The sequence below is a fragment of the Apodemus sylvaticus genome, chromosome 1, assembly GCF_947179515.1.
Source record: "Apodemus sylvaticus chromosome 1, mApoSyl1.1, whole genome shotgun sequence".
NCBI lineage: Eukaryota > Metazoa > Chordata > Mammalia > Rodentia > Muridae > Apodemus > Apodemus sylvaticus.
In genome coordinates this window covers 19,568,049-19,583,864 of record NC_067472.1, presented here as the reverse complement: position 1 = coordinate 19,583,864, position 15,816 = coordinate 19,568,049, and the positions used below count along the sequence as shown (strand labels likewise).

General features: G+C 44.3%; 3 protein-coding genes across 3 annotated transcripts in view; 1 reads left to right on the top strand and 2 right to left on the bottom strand.

Moving 5' to 3' along the window:
* Positions 1-15,816, bottom strand: part of Mms19 (MMS19 homolog, cytosolic iron-sulfur assembly component) — a 173,363-nt gene that overhangs the window by 145,526 nt on the left and 12,021 nt on the right. The gene's annotated exons all lie outside the window — the stretch shown is intronic.
* Pi4k2a (phosphatidylinositol 4-kinase type 2 alpha) overlaps positions 3,650-15,816 on the top strand; it is a 29,393-nt gene continuing 17,226 nt past the window's right edge. The window contains exons 1-2 of the mRNA XM_052185760.1: positions 3,650-4,158; positions 13,961-14,161. Of these exons, the coding sequence (XP_052041720.1) occupies positions 3,727-4,158; positions 13,961-14,161 (633 nt within the window). The 5' untranslated portion in view covers positions 3,650-3,726. The remainder of the gene's footprint in view (positions 4,159-13,960; positions 14,162-15,816) is intronic.
* On the bottom strand, positions 7,201-7,394 carry LOC127687363 (cytochrome c oxidase subunit 7C, mitochondrial-like). The gene has a single exon (XM_052185908.1). It carries the CDS (start codon positions 7,392-7,394, stop codon positions 7,203-7,205), a length of 192 nt encoding a protein of 63 aa, XP_052041868.1. The 3' UTR covers positions 7,201-7,202.

The window sequence follows — 15,816 nt, the reverse complement described above, 5'->3', positions numbered from 1 at the left end:
TGGTCCAGCCCTCTTTCGTGCCATCTTTGTGAGGGGCCGGGTGTTTAGGGAGTCTGGGCCAAAGATCTGAAAGAGAGATGGGGCTGAGCCTGCTGTCCAATCTCTTTAACCCCAGCAGAAAAGCAGGACCCAGGTTTCCCCTCTCCAGAGACCCCCCCCCCCCAGGCAGAAACTTTAATCCTAAATAAGGCCGAACGAGTGTTCAAACTGGCTACCATCTCAAAAGGTTGTGGTTTTTAGATTCATAAACAACTCCACCACTAAGTATGAAGAGAAAACCTAAACCCATCTTTAGAAACTCAGCTTTATAGAGGCGCTGCACATTTGAATCCATAGGGACTCACTGTGTCCCACATCTTTTATATTTAAGATATATTGCCATTATTGGAGCAAATCTTCCCAAATACTGTTCCCGAATGTCCCGTGTAGCTGTATGTTCGTTTATGAAAGTGCATGCAGACAGCCAAGTTCTCCAGGGCTTTTTGGGAAGCCAGATTTGTTCAAATTGTCCAAATTTGGATTGGAATTTCTTCAGTCACAGGTTAGAAAATGGTAATGATGAAAATAATAGTGACTTTTCAGGACTTGTATGAGAACATAACACCAAAGGAATGGTAGTTTGAAATTATTTTTAAAAGATTCGATTTCTGTGTTCAAATCTTATCTTTGCTACTTACAATTTGTGTATGTTTTTTAGTAACTTAATAAACTCCCTAGCCTGTAAAATGAGATCGGACCAATAAATTCAATATGGTACTAATACTAGGTAATATAAGGTGAACTGCAGAATCGTAAAGTGCAATCACTGAGAAATGGAATGTAAAGAAAGGGATTTTATTAGAATTTGTGTTAGAAAATATGAAAAAAGATTAAATCACAGAATGTGTGAGACCAAATTACAGAAAGACCTATAAATTAGCAAAAAGTTTGCAAAATGTAGTTTTTTGGTCAGCAAGATGGCTTGTTAGGTAAGAGCAAATTACCTTGTCTCCTTGGGACACAGCATCCAACATCACAGGAGTTATAATGGCAGTCAATGACGCAATCCATGTAAGATACTTAAGACAAGACCCAGCGCATGCTTACTACTGGGTATGCTCTCCATGTGTATTAGGACACATGCTTACCTAAAAGAGAAATTTAGTTCCAAGTGGTAGGCACAGAAATAAAGTTTGAGGGGAAGACTCGGAATTCCACGGAGAACTCAGAATCTTGCATTTTTCCTCACCCATAATTTTGAACCCATTAGCTAAATGAGATGAATGCTATCAAATCCCATTTCCAATGTTCTGAGGACCCACGAAGCAGACATCACTACGTTAGTTCTGTAGACATATCTACTTTAACTATGACTGAAAGGCCAGCAGAACTCTATATAGATCTTTGACCAGGATGGTTTATTTATTTATTTATTTATTTATTTATTTATTGTTGTGTTAGAGGTGAATACAGGGTCTTCTATATGGTAAGCAAACACTCTACCACTGAGATAGCCTCTCAGCCCTGGAAGGGTTCATTGGAAAAAAGAAGTTGAAGATATTCTCACACAACTAAACAAATAGCTCACTCGATTTAATATTTCTATTGAGTTGGAGCAATAATTTGACCCAAAATGTAGACTATTGGGGGCTGGTGAGATGGGTCACCAGGTTGGCACTTGTCACCAAGCCTGACAACCCGAGTTTGATCCCTGGGACTCACATAATAGAAAGTGAGAACCACTTACTGTCCCCTGACCTCCATACATGGGCACACCTGTGACACGTATATATGCATACATTCAAAAATTAAATAAATAAAACATTAAGGTGATTATGTGATTGGTCATCTGTGAAAACTCTTCCTTCTACCAGGTGGTGGATCTGAGAAGAAAAATAAAAATATCATTAACAATAATTTTAGCAGTTACGAAAGGGGGATGTCTGTGGAGGGCTTTTTGTGTCCTGAGTAAAGGTAAGGGTCATTACTGTCCTTTGTTAGTTGAGGAACTTTAGAAATTTTAGAAGTCAACTTCTTAAAAAATGCTAATCGTTTATAGAGCTTAACCTCAAATGTCTCTGACCTCCAAGTCCATGTCTTTATGTATTATATTTTACACTTTAATTGTATTAAATTCTTGTTTAAGATTTAAAAATTATTTGTTTTACATACATTGGTGTTTTGCCTGCGTTTATGCCTGTGTGAGGATGTCAAATTCCCTGGAGCTTGAGTTACATAGACAACGGTCACATGGATGCTACATTCCTAACCACTGAGTCATCTCTCCAGCCCCTATCATCATCATCATCATCATCATCTCTGTCCTTCTGAATCTGTCTCTGTCTCTTCTTCTCTATGTCTCTGTGTGTGAAAGTACCTGAAGAGGCTAAAAGGAGGGTGTCAGATTCCCTAGAGCGAGTTACAGGTTTTGGTCCACCTGATATGAGCGCTGGGAACTGACTCCGGTTCCTCTGTAAGAGCAGCAAGGGCTTTCACTGGCCATCCACACCTGCAGCCTCTGTTCTCCACTGGTGTCTAGGTTTGGCGTGGGTGTGCTCTAGATTACACCCCGTGCGCTCTTTCCTTTGGCGCTCCCGGATGTCACATGCTTCCCGCTGGCTCAGCAGGCCTTTGGTGTTTAGCTCTGCTTCTCCTCAGCCAAGCAGGCTGTCCTCAGTAGGCTCTGCCTTCTTCCTCTTTCTCTTGGGCAATGCCTTCATGCTTGGTATGCCTTTTCTTTCCTCCTTTAGCAGCTGGTTCTTAGTACAGATTCTCTGTCCAGCCTTTTCTCACTCTGCCACCCGCTCTCAAGTCTATGAACTATGGCGAACTTCCAGCTAATATCGTTAGCTTTATATCTCCGACTGTCTCCGGTGTGTTTATATAAAATGAGGACAATGCCGTATTTTTCTTCTTCCTGATATTAATGAAAGCGAGGAGCAACTGTGTCTAGACACTCAGGTGAATAAAGTCACTAATTTATTCTCAAGGGACCAAAGCTTTCCTCAATGATCAGAAAAGCATAAAGCATTAAGTCATTTGCTCATACACTAAACTGCACGAAGGCTGACATTTATTTATTTTGGTTTTTCGAGACAGGGTTTCTCCGTGTAGCCTTAGCCGCCCTGGAACTCGCTCTGTAGACCAACCACTCTGGCCTCAAACTAAAAAAGATCCACCTGCTTCTGCCTCCCAAGTGCAAGGTTTAAAGGCATCCTCCCGGCTGAGTACTGTGATTTTTTTTTTAACTTACTGAGATAGCACAGGTGACACCTCATTGTTGTCGTTTCAATTCTTTGCCCATAGATGGTGCTTAGTGACACAAAAATGACATTTTGCAGTTTTACGGCCAGCTCAGGGTAGCCAGTCAATTAACAAGTTAGTAGGGCAGCGGCAGTTAGGAAAGCTTCGGAAGACCTGTCTGCCAATTGGGAGCTGGGGGCGGGCTAAGGGCAGAGGGCGTACCTGACCGGGTTTGTCTCGTAGAGCATGCGCGGTCTTTACTGACGGTGACGCGAAAGCTGAGGAGGCCGCGATTGCGTAGGCGCAGGTTCTGATTGGCCACTATGCAAGCGTGAGGGGCAGTGCCTACGCGTCGCCAAGTAAACAGGCCAGGGTAGGGGCGGAGCTACGGAGGCGCCGCGCCCTGGTTGGCCAGGCGGGAGGTGGGGGAGTGCCGCGGATTGGTCACGGCCGCGAGCTCGCTGGTGAGAAGCGCGCCGGGTCCCCGAGCCGGCGGCCTGAGGGATGGACGAGACGAGCCCGCTAGTGTCCCCCGAGCGGGCCCAACCCCCGGAGTACACCTTCCCGTCGGGCTCCGGAGCTCACTTTCCGCAAGTGCCGGGGGGCGCGGTCCGCGTGGCGGCCGCCGGCTCCGGCCCGTCCCCGCCGTGCTCGCCGGGCCACGACCGGGAGCGGCAGCCCCTGCTGGACCGGGCCCGGGGCGCGGCGGCGCAGGGCCAGACGCACACGGTGGCGGTGCAGGCCCAGGCCCTGGCCGCCCAGGCGGCCGTGGCGGCGCACGCCGTTCAGACCCACCGCGAGCGGAACGACTTCCCGGAGGACCCCGAGTTCGAGGTGGTGGTGCGGCAGGCCGAGGTTGCCATCGAGTGCAGCATCTACCCGGAGCGCATCTACCAGGGCTCCAGTGGAAGCTATTTCGTCAAGGACTCTCAGGGGGTGAGCGCGGGGGTGCGGGGGCGGCGCCCCGGGACCGAGGAAAGGGAGAATCGAAAGGGTGTAGAAAAGAAACTTCAGCGCCAGCCCCGGGCGAGATTGGGGATGCTTCTGGGGACTGGAGATGGAGAAACCTCGCGGGATGAAGAAATCAATCAGAACCTTTTTGCAGGGGGAGGCGGGAGCGGAAAGTGAAAAGAGGAAATTGACCAGATAAGGGGCAGAAAAGTCCTGACCCACGCTGCTTTCCGATCGGTCCTTTATTCAAACTACTGGGACAAGTATCCAGGCATTGCCTTCAGATCGAGGGCTTTAGGCCGATTCTCTTTCACCTTTTATTTATTTATTTTAGTTTGGCCCAAAGCCGTGTTTCGACCCATCACTGGCTCTGAGGATTTAATTCCAGCTTGTGTTGTGGGGTTGTCTTTGCAGGGATCCCAGGTTTCTTATTAGCAGTCCTTGGTGACAGCGTGGGTGGACTCGTCAGTGTCATCTGTCCTGATTATTGCTCACTTCTGGGAAAAGGTTCACATCGTCGCTTACGGTTCCTCAGTTCAGAACGTGGAGCTTTAAGAACACGAAACTGTCTCCTACCCTTTACTCTTCCCCTCAATTCTGTAGCAGCAGTTACTTTGCTAAGGCAGTTTTGATGACCTTAATTTTGTCCCCTGATTTTGTACTGGAGGCATGAGGTGACCAGGGCAGCTAAGAAGTGACCTTTATCCTTTTGAGACCTTCAGATGAATTTAAAACTTTGAACACAGATCAGAGCAGAGCTGTTAAGAGGCTTAGTAGGTCAAGATACGTAAGCTCATGTCGATGTTTTCAGATGTCCAAAATGGCTCATTTTTAAATGTATTATTGCTATATGTATTAAAATTATGGGTGTTAAAGTTGTGTCAAAATTCCCTTGCATATACACCACCACCACCACCACCACCACCCTGTTTCTCTGAGTAGCTCTGGTTGTCTCTGGAACTCTCTGTAGACCAGGCTGGCCTTGATCAGCCGGTCTATGCCTTCCCAGTGCTGAGATTAAAGGCATGTGCCACCACTGGGCAACTGGTCCCTTGTGTGTGTGTGAATTAAAAACAAAACAAAACAAAAACCCCGTAAAAATTAGCAGGTGTGATTCAAGCCTTTAATTCCAGCAATCAGGAGGCAGAAGCTGGAGGCTTTTTGTGAATTGGAGGCCAGCCTTATCTACAAAATGAGATCTAGGACAGTCAGGGCACCCTGTCTCATTTCACTGTGTAGCCCAGGCTGGCCTCCAACTTATATTCCTCCTGCCTGAACCTCCGAAGTGCTGTGTGGACTCTTATTTTTTTTATTTTAAAACATTTTATGTGTCCAGATATTTTGTCTTTATTTATGTGTCCGTGCCCAGAGGATGGTTAGATCCCCAGGAATTGGAGTTACAGATGATTATGAGCTATCATATGGATGTTAAGAACTGAACTCTGGGTCTTTTAGAAGAGCAGCAGCTTCTGAGCGACCTCTCCAGCCCCATGTGTACACTTTAGTTGGGTTGCATGCTGTTGTGTTTAGGTGGCCAGAATGGGTTGTGACTTATAGCTCTTGATAGAGTTCATTCACCCAGGGCTCCCTTGAGATTACCAAAACCAGAGAAACAGCTCTGTCAACTGTGTCTGTATAAACCGGATTGGAGAAAACTTTGAGAATATAGGAAAGGCCCCTGATTCAGCTCCAGCAGAACAAAGCAAGTCAGCAAGACTTTTCTTTTTTATTCCAAAACAAAATGAGACCTAAGTAGGAATTGTGTTTTGGGGGGTAAGTGGGTAGCTGGTGGCATGTTGACTAGGTCTTTTGATAGCCACAGGAAGAAGATTTTTGTTTTTTCTCATTTAGAAGTATGTCAGGTCATCTGGGAAATGATCTGGTGCTCTGATAAATGGGAGTAACGTGATCTGTCAGTTCTGTTACTGCAGTCTGTCATGGAGGACAAACTGCGGGTCGTGCGTTTTGTTTTTGGTGGTGGTTAGGATTTCAGGTTCTGATTTTCTGGCTACTGTTCTCTGTTAGAGGTAAAACCTACACACACATTTCCAAAAAATAAAATCACTAATGTGATTGCTTTGCCCTGCTTCCACTGCAAGTGTGGCGTAGGACTGAGAATGCTGTGGACAGTTAGACCGGCCCACAGAAACAGTTTGTTTGTCACCTGAGAAACTTCACCAAATGTATTTATATTTAATTAATACTTAAGTCGTGCATACGTTGTGGCAGAGCTGTTTAAGTGATTTATGAATATTAACACTTATTCCCTATAAACCACCTGGAGGTTGCTACTGTTTCATCTCCACAGGAGACACTGGGTGCAGTGTAACTGATGTGCACAAGGTTCGTCCCCTAGGAAGGCATCTTGGCTCCGAGGTCCTGCTCCTCACCTCAGTACTCTACGGTTTCAGAAGCAGTCAGCCATGGGAGCTCAGTTTCTCTTTTCAGCTCTGGTGTCCGTTAGCATTGGACTTGCCTGTTTGTGACAGATTTTTTTTTTTTTAAATAATAATGACCAAAGGTGGGAAAAGGTGTATTAATCCAAATGTAAAGGAAGTCTGTAGGCTTCTTGAACCGGCATGGCTTTTCACTTGGATGCAGATGTACCTGTCCTTAGAGTGTGGCCTACACTTCTCTGCTGATGGCTACTAAAGCTTACTTGTTTGCCAGCCATTAGAAGAAGGGAGGGAAAGAATGTGTCCCCACCCTTTCTGGCCCTTCCTTGAAGTTGCACCAGATTTTTCTGCCTACATCTTATTGTCTAGGACATTGTTGTAGTGATTAGTGTTTGGGAGCTGTAGCTTTTATCTTCTTTACAAAATAAATTAGACATGTCAGGCAAGGAGGAATCAGTAGTGTGTGTAATAACTACTTTTGGAACAGTCGGAAAGGTTCTTTTTAATTTTTTTTATTTGTCATTAGTTTATTTACAATTTTTTTCTAGTATAAGAGTTCAAGAGTTTAATCCAATTTTCAGATCATATCTCTTAAACTTTCTTCATTCTGTTAATGGGATGAATTAAATAGCCTTATTTTTTAAGTAGTTGGTGTCTTACTATAAAGAAAGGAGTGGGAAATCCAGATCCAAAGTACATGGTCATCATAGCCAGTAACTGCCACTTGTTTTCCACTGAAAATGGCAAATTTTTCCCTGGACCCTCCTCATAGTGGCTGCGACGGACCATGGAGATGGTGAACCTCTGGACACTCTTGCACAACATGCTGCTGCAGGAAGTTCTGCAAGTGACGCAGACATGGAAGGCCCTTTTTAAAATTTTTTTAAGATTATTTTTTTGTTTTTTGAAACAAGGTCTCACCTTGTAGCCGTGGCTGGTTTAGAACTGACTATGTAGACAAGGCTGGCTTTGAATTTACAGAGATTCGCCTGCCTAGTTATGGCTAGGATTAAAGGTGAGCAGCACCATCCCCAGCCTACTTTAATTTTAATTTATTTTATCTGTGTCTGCAGGTTTTTATAACACTTGGATGTGGGTGCCCTGCAGCTGAAAGCCACCCGAGGCAGGGAGTGCTAGAAATTATGCTTAGGCCCTCCCTCTCACAGAGCAGCCAGTGCTCCAGCTCCTGAAAGACTACCATGACAGTGTTGACTCTACTTCCTAGTTTATGGTAGTTTCTGCCACAGGATGATTAAGTAAGGACCTGGAACAGTCAAATGGAAAATGCTAGATTAGTGGTTGTCATGGTGATGTGTCTCACATTACCCCTCCTCAGTTACATGCTTGCTGCTCCAGATCTTACGGTCATTCCACTACAGACGTATTTTCTTAGCATTTACTCTTTGATGATGTTCATAGTCCTAGGAATTGCAGAACATGTGATATAACTAGTTTTAAGAAGATTAATGGGCTAACCGGTGGTGCAGGCCTATAACCCCAGCCCTCAAGAGGCAGAGGCAGGTGGAGCTCTGCGAATTTGAGGTCAGCCTGATTTGAGTGTGTCCAGGTCAGCCAAGGAGGGCTACATAGGAGGTGGTCTGGTTAAAAGTCACACAGGAAATACCCTGGTAGGTAGGTCTGGTACTTGGCAGAACCTATTCAGGAGGTTTACATTTTGTCCCTTTGTTTTTGTTTCTCTTTTTAAACAGGGTAGCCCAGGCTGGCTTCAGTCTAGCTATTTAGCCAAAAATGAGTTTGTACTCTTGATCCTCCTGCCTGCATCTCCAGAATTCCTGGGATTATAGGCATGTTTCACTATGACTGCTTATCTTGTTCTGTTGTACAGTTGTATGCCTACTGACCTCTATATTAGGCCTCTATATGGAAGGCAGTAGTAGTATAATTTTGAGAGAATCTTCTTGTAATCACTGAGAATAACAATTCATCAAGGAATGCTATATAAAATTCTTTGCATATAAAATTGCCAAATACAGTGTCTGCAGAGATATCTGTCCACATATTCTAGGTACTTTATATCATATCAGTGATTTGTCAACTTTAAATAGTTGACCATTTTATTGTTTATTTAATTGGTTTTGTGGAGAGGGGAGACTAGGTTCTTCCCTGTGTAGCCTCCAGACTTGGAATTCTGTAGACCGGGCTGGCCTTTACTCTGCGATCCATCTGCCTCTACCGTGTGAGTGCTGGAGTTAAAGGTCCTCCCACCACTGTAGCTGGTTATTGTTTTTAAAGACAGGGATTCACTATGTAGACCTGGCTGGCCTGGAATTCACAGTGATTGATACCTCTGCCTCCAGAGTGCTGGGATTAAAGGTGTGCACCACCATGTCCAGCCTATGCTGTTTTTAAAAATCTGTTTATTTGTTTAAGTGTGCATGTGCCTTTAAATAACATTTAAAAACAGTTTTCTTGTTTGCATGTACAGATAGAAGAAACACATTCAGTATTTGAAAAATAGCAAAAGATGACCTCCTCGACTTCTGTTCTCCCATCCATCCAGAAGAATCCTCTTATTCTTAAAGAACCATGTTGATAGCCATCACCAGATCTTAAGGAGCAAACACTTTAATGATATCATGAATGCTGTATATCCTATATGGATGTAGGTCATGAGATTTTAAAGCTTTTTCTGCCGTATGGTACAGGAAGCTATCCCATGCCCAAGTTATGAGTAAAATAGTTTGCAGATCACAGTAGTTCTTAGAGTATGGCCCAGGTGAATGTCCAGGGATGAGTATTTTCATAATACCTGCAAGACTCAGTCATTTCCCTTTGTGTGTAGAACAGAGACTTGAGATCAGGTGATGTGAGATACGGAAACCTTGACTAGGTATGAGGACACAGTTCTTGTCTGTTAACTCAGATACTACAGGGTTTTGCAACACTTTTGAAATGGGTTATTTTCATAAAATATTGGTTATGTTAATCTGTAGTGTTTATTTTTATTAAATGGATAGTTTTAGCTCTTCAGCTTTAATTTCAAATACAGCAAGTGTAGCTTTTACCCACAAGATGAAGGCTTTGGGGGAAATGTTTTGTTTTTATTCATTTTATTTTATGCCTATGAGTGTTTTGCCTGCATATATGTGTAGTATCTGCTATCTGCAGTGGTCCGAGGATGTCAGAGGTGTCAGAGCCTCTGGAACTGCAGTTACGGATGATTATAAATTACCCTCTGGGTGCTGGAAAGTGAATCTAGGTCCTCTGCAAGTGTAACAGGTGTTCTTAACCAAATGCCATCTCTCTGTCCCCAGAATCTTTTTTCAAAAAGTAATATTTTAATTAATTCTTTGAGAATTTCATATATTTTGATCATATTCAAACTCCTCCATTCCTCCTAGGTTCACCCTCAGTACCTTGACTTCCCTTGGAGTTTTTAAATTATTTTAGTCTAATCTGGGCTGTCCTGGAGTGTGGCTGACCTACCAGGGATCACACCAATAAAAAGACTAAATTCCTCTTATCTTGAGGGAAATCTTTTTTTTGAGGGGGGGGCGGTTTCTTGAGACAGGATTTCTCTGTATAGCCCTGGCTGTCCTAGAACTCACTCTGTAGACCAGGCTGGCCTCAAACTCAGAAATCTGCCTGCCTGCCTCACAAGTGCTGGGATTAAAGGTGTGCACCACCACTGCTCAGCGAGGGAAATCTTTTCTTTTTTTCTTTTTTTTTTTTTTTGGTTTTTTGGATTCTCCCCCCCCCCCCCCCCCCAGACAGGGTTTTTCTGTATAGCCCTGGCTGTCCTGGAACTCACTCTGTAGACCAGGCTGGCCTCAAACTCAGAGAACCGCCTGCCTCTGCCTCCCAGAGTGCTGGGATTACAGGTGTGCACCACCACCACTGCCCACTAGAGGGAAATCTTAAAAGGAAGAAATTTGAGAACCTTCCCTGTTGTGTGTACTAAACAAAATTTATCTTGAATTTTTTGTACACACATGCACAGAATGAGATTGGAGGTCGGAAGGCAGCTTGTGAAGTCAGTTCTCTGCTTTAAACCATGTAGGTTTAAATAGGTTAAAGGTTCTGAAGATTAAATTCAGTCATCAGACTATGGCAGGTACTTTTTAGCCTGCTGAGCACTCTGGCTAGCCCCTAAATTTAACCAGATTTTAAACTAAAGCTCACCTCTGGATTTACTGTACATGAGTGATTTATTTAAACTCAAGTTTTGAAATGAATTTATTCCTTTTTTCTTTTCCTTCTTTTTTTTTTGAGGCCGGAGTCTTCCTGTGTGGCCTAGGCTGGCCTTATTTGTGAGCTTCCTGCTGCGTTACAGGCATGCGCCATCACATCTGGATCATTTTGCTTGTTAAGATGGGAGTCTCAGCATTATTTCTGAGCCCGACCCTGGGATCTCAGCATTGTTTCCAAGGTTGGCTTTGTAGCCCGAGACTCCAGTCGATCTCCAGTCTTTCTAGTAGGTAGCTGGGCTGCAAATGTATGACACTTGACTTTTCGGTTCTCTTTATCATACGCTTATGTTGGTCATTGCTTGTGTTCCAGTAAGTGATTGTGGACTCTGACACCAGCTAGCAAGAAGTCTCCTGGTTCCTGGTACAGTTCTGTTTTTATTTATGGACTGCTGCTTCCTAAGATATCTGTATATTATTCTACATTAAATAGGGAGCATAGCAAGTGGAGGTTAAGGAAAGATGCTTTTGGGCTGGAGAGATGGTTCAGTGGTTAAGAGCACTGACTGCTCTTCCAGAGCTCCTGAGTTCAAATCCCAGCAACCTCATGGTGGCTCACAACCATCCATAATGGGATCTAATGCACTCTTCTGATGTGTGTCTGAAGGCAGCTACAGTGTACTCATATAAATAAAATAAATAAATCTTAGAAAAAAAAAAGATGCTTTTAAAATCAGATCCATTCTCCTGGGTGTAACAAGAACTAACTGTCTAGGAAGAGAGAATGGTGAGGAAATCAGTCATTCTCTTTTCTAGCAGGGTACTGGTAGGTATTTTTAATTTGAGTGGTGTGGTGGTTTGGATGATTAGGCCCCTGTAGATTCTTGTGTTTGAGTGCTTGGCACTATTAGGAGGTATGGCCTTTTTGGAGGAGGTGTGGCCTTTTTGGAGGAGGTGTGGCCTTGTTGGAAGAAGTACATCACTGTGTAGGTGGGCTTTGAGAGCTCCTGTGTTCAGGCTCTGCCCAGTGTGGCAGTTACTCCCATCCTGGCTGCCTCTTGGTTCCTCCAGCACATCTCCCTGCGTGCTGCCAAGCTTCCTGCCATGATGATGATGGGCTAAACCTCAGAACCTGTAAGCCAGCCCAGATGAAATGTTTGCCTTTATAAAAGTTGCCTTGGTCATGGTACTCCTTTACAGCAACGTTTTAGAGTTCATCCTCTGGAGAGGAGAGTATTTTTGATTTGTCAGTAACATAGTCCACTGTATGCAGTCAACATAGCTTTGAAAATTAGAGCAGGCTGCTCTGTGTCTTGAGGAAACCTACCACAAGCTTACACAAGCCAGGTCCTGATCAGACTCAGCAGAGCTGAGTTGTACTGAGATCTGTGCTTAGTCCTAAGAGCTGTTGTCTCCCGCTTGCCAAATGCCCTTCTAGTTCTCTGTTCTCCTTCTACTTTAATTCCCTTAATTATTTAATTTAGACAGTATTCTCCAATGATGCCCCTGTGTTTCTGAGATAGATATTTTATTCCTTTGAAGAACCAGTCAATTCTTTCCTCCTGGTGGGAGGAAGTTGAGAGGTCTGGGAGGTCAGTAATAAATGACACTTGTCTGTAAGTGGCCTTCACGTTCTGTTTTCTTCAAGTAGAAGAATTTGATTTATTCTCAGCCTTCGCTGGTGTCTGGGATGTCTCCGTCCCTCTTTCATTGGAGACTGCGTGCTGCACTGCTGAAGGATCCAGTTCAGTGGCCTGTGGCAGCTGCTCTGGTTTTCAGAGACTGGGCTCCAGATGAACACAGAAGCTGCTTCAGGCCAAGGCTTTTTGCTAGCCACTTTGGATAAGAAAGTAATTCTGTGGCAGGGTGTGCTGGCATACATCTTTAATCCTAGCTTTGGGGAGGCAGAGGCAGGTGGATTTCTGTGAATTCAACTAGCTTGGTCTATCTAACAAGTTAAAGGCCAGCCAGGGCTACATAGTGAGACCATGTCTTTAAATAAAATGTAATTACAAAGATTTATATTATCATTTATATTTTACTTTTACCAATAAATTTGACCTTAAAGATAAATATGCTTTTTAGAAAGAAAAAAAAGAGTTATGGGTTTTTCTTTTCAAATCCTTATAAAAAGCTTTTGAAGGATCTGGTCTCAAGATTTAATTCATTATTAGCAATGGGATGAGTCACTTCTCTAGTACTCACTCAATGAAGGTAGTGGGTATAATAAGTTGTCTACTGTGATCTACCCTAACTCAGGAAGTGGTACAAAAAAAATGCTTCATGACCCAGTCATCCTTGGATTGGCTGTGAATTAAGTAAGGGAAGAAGAAGAGTCATAAGATGACTCACTTAGCTAGCATATCTGCTTCTCTTCCTTTGAATTAGCAGTCTGGGGACTGGAAGGAATGAGATAAACAGAAAGCAAGTCCAGAGGGCCTAAGGTTCTGTGGGAGAAAACCTTCAGAGCTTAGGTGGTGTAGAGCACACCTTTAATCCCAGCACTCGAGGTGGAGGGGGTGGGTCTGAGTTTGAGGTCAGAGGGTCTACACCACTGAGTTCTGAGCCAGCTGGGGATACACAATAAGACTCTGTCTGGACAAATAAAACCAGGAAAACCATCAGATTAAGTTGTAAGTTAGAGAAAATGGATTGTGTGTTCTCTTCTCCTGACTTTGTCTATCAGACTGTCTTGAGGGAACCCCAAATGTAACCATGTAGCACTTTTTCCTGCTATGATTTTTGTTTCTTGTTTGGTTGTTTTGTTTTTAGATTTTCTTTCTTAGACAATTCCTCACCCTCCCAGGGTATCCTTGCATTTGGGAGGCAGATGCAGTGGATAGATCTCTGAGCTTGAGGCCAGCCTGGTCTACAGGGCAAGTTCTAGGACTGCCAAAGGGACACAGATAAACCTGTCTTGAGCGCCCCCACCCCCTCCCCAAAAGATGTCTTACCAAGTTGGCATCTGGTCTTTCTCCTGGAAACATGCATTTACTTTGTTTCCGACAAACCCATTTACATTGAAGCACAGAGTTGCATCAGAGAGGAAAGATGGGGAAAGCAAAGGTGTGGAGCAAGAAAGATTGAGGGGTCTTGGTATTGGTCTTGGTATTGGCTGTAGCTCTTTTTAGCAGCCTAACTCCACGGAATCAAGGGCCTCACACATGCTAAGTATGTGATCCACTACTGAACAACAGACTTGTAAATCACCTTCCCCGCCCTCTCTGTCTTTTGTCTATGTAGAGAATCGTTGCTGTCTTCAAACCCAAGAATGAAGAGCCATACGGGCACCTTAACCCGAAGTGGACCAAATGGCTGCAGAAGCTGTGCTGTCCCTGCTGCTTTGGCCGAGACTGCCTTGTTCTCAACCAGGGCTATCTCTCAGAGGCAGGGGCTAGCCTGGTGGACCAAAAACTGGAACTCAACATTGTACCCCGTACAAAGGTCAGTGACCCAGTTCTGGGGAGCCTTAGTTCTTTGCTGTAGGTCTGCCTGGTCCTTGAGTTCTGTTAGTGGAACAGAGGGTCCAGGGAGGGCTTGTTTAAATCTGAGGTACACAGCCTTTTGGGGATGGGTGGTAGGAACAGGCTTATAGTTTAAAAGCTATTCTCAGGACACAGATGAGTTTTATATACAATCTCAGGAATCTCACAGGGGCCTTGTATACATATATGGACTTTAATGCATGGTCTTTGTATTCAGGCAGGCTGGTTATAAACCTAGGTGCTTTTACTGCTCATTATTAATGACTTCTGGACCAAGATTTAGGTATACAGCTTAATTTCTTTTCTTCCTTCCCCCTCTCCCTTTTCTTCTTCTTCTTTTTTTTTTGGGGGGGGGTGGTGGTGGTGGTGGTGGTGGTGGTGGTGGAGGATTTTGAGACAGGGTTTCTCTGTGTAGCCCTGGCTGTTCTGGAGCATACTATATAGACTAGGCTGGCCGAGAAATCACTGATATCTGACTGCCTCTGCCTCCTGAGTACTACGATTAAAGGTGTGCACCACCATGCCCAGCATTTGTGTGTTCTCTCTCTCTCTCTCTCTCTCTCTCTCTCTTTCTCTCTCTCTCTCTCTGTGTGTGTGTGTGTTTCTGCTTGTGTATATGAGCTCATATGTGCAGGTGCCAAAGAAGGGTCCTCTGGAGCTGGAGTCAACACAATTGTGAGTCTTCTCATGTGAGCATGCTACGGACTGGATTCCACTCCTGCAAGAGCAGCAAGTGCTCTTAACTCCTGAGCCGGGTCTCTCTCATTCTCTCTTTTCTTTTTAAGAGACTAGGAAAGTCTTGTCCTATGGTGATCAACCTCCCAAGTACCTGAGTCTATAGTGTGCCACCATGTCTGCCTTTAGATACAAATTAGCTGATGTCAGCTAAACCTTATTATGCCAGGTTTGGTAAAAAGAATTTGGTTGGGCTGAGGGCGAGAGTTAAACATGTGTTCCTACTCCCTGCAAAGGACTGACATGGAATTGCCCTCACCTACCTGCATGCTGTGGAATCCTGGTACTTGTCTGAGCAGATCAAAATAGAGGTCCTGACCAGGGCTTGTTGCTCGCTGTTAGAACACTTGCTTAGATGTGCAAGACTGGGGATTCATCCACAACACCACAGGGAAGGAAGGAAAAGGGCCAGCTCTGGGCAGATTTAAACACAAGAGTCGATTCACACACCCCTTGTATTTGTTATGATTTAGTTGAGATTCTGATACAGAGTTGGGACCACACTTTCCTCCCCTTTGAAGCATAGTTGACTTCATAGGTCTTCAGGGGGCTTAGTGATCCTATAGTGTTTAAGAACATCTTATATGATAATTATTGCTTTAGTCTGTTTCCTAACCTAAATCCTGGATTAGGCCCCTTCTACACTCTAGGAGCCCTTTACACACTCCCTGCTCAGTGCTTTGTCATTCCCTTTCTTTGGTAGTATAAATAGCACAGAGCCACAGCTGCTTCCTGGCTACTCTGCTGGGGTTTCTGGGGTACAGTGCCTAAGGGTCTGAGTCTGAATTCTACACAGTGGCTTTCCTTTTGTTAGAGATACAGTCTTGATATGTAGCCCAGGCTGGCTTTAAACTTGTGATCTTCCTGCCTTAGGCTCCT

Excerpts from the sequence above, each read along its gene's own strand:
- LOC127687363 (XM_052185908.1), bottom strand. The coding sequence starts at position 7,394 with ATGTTGTGCAAGAGTGTCCAGAGGTTCACCATCTCCATGGTCCGTCGC.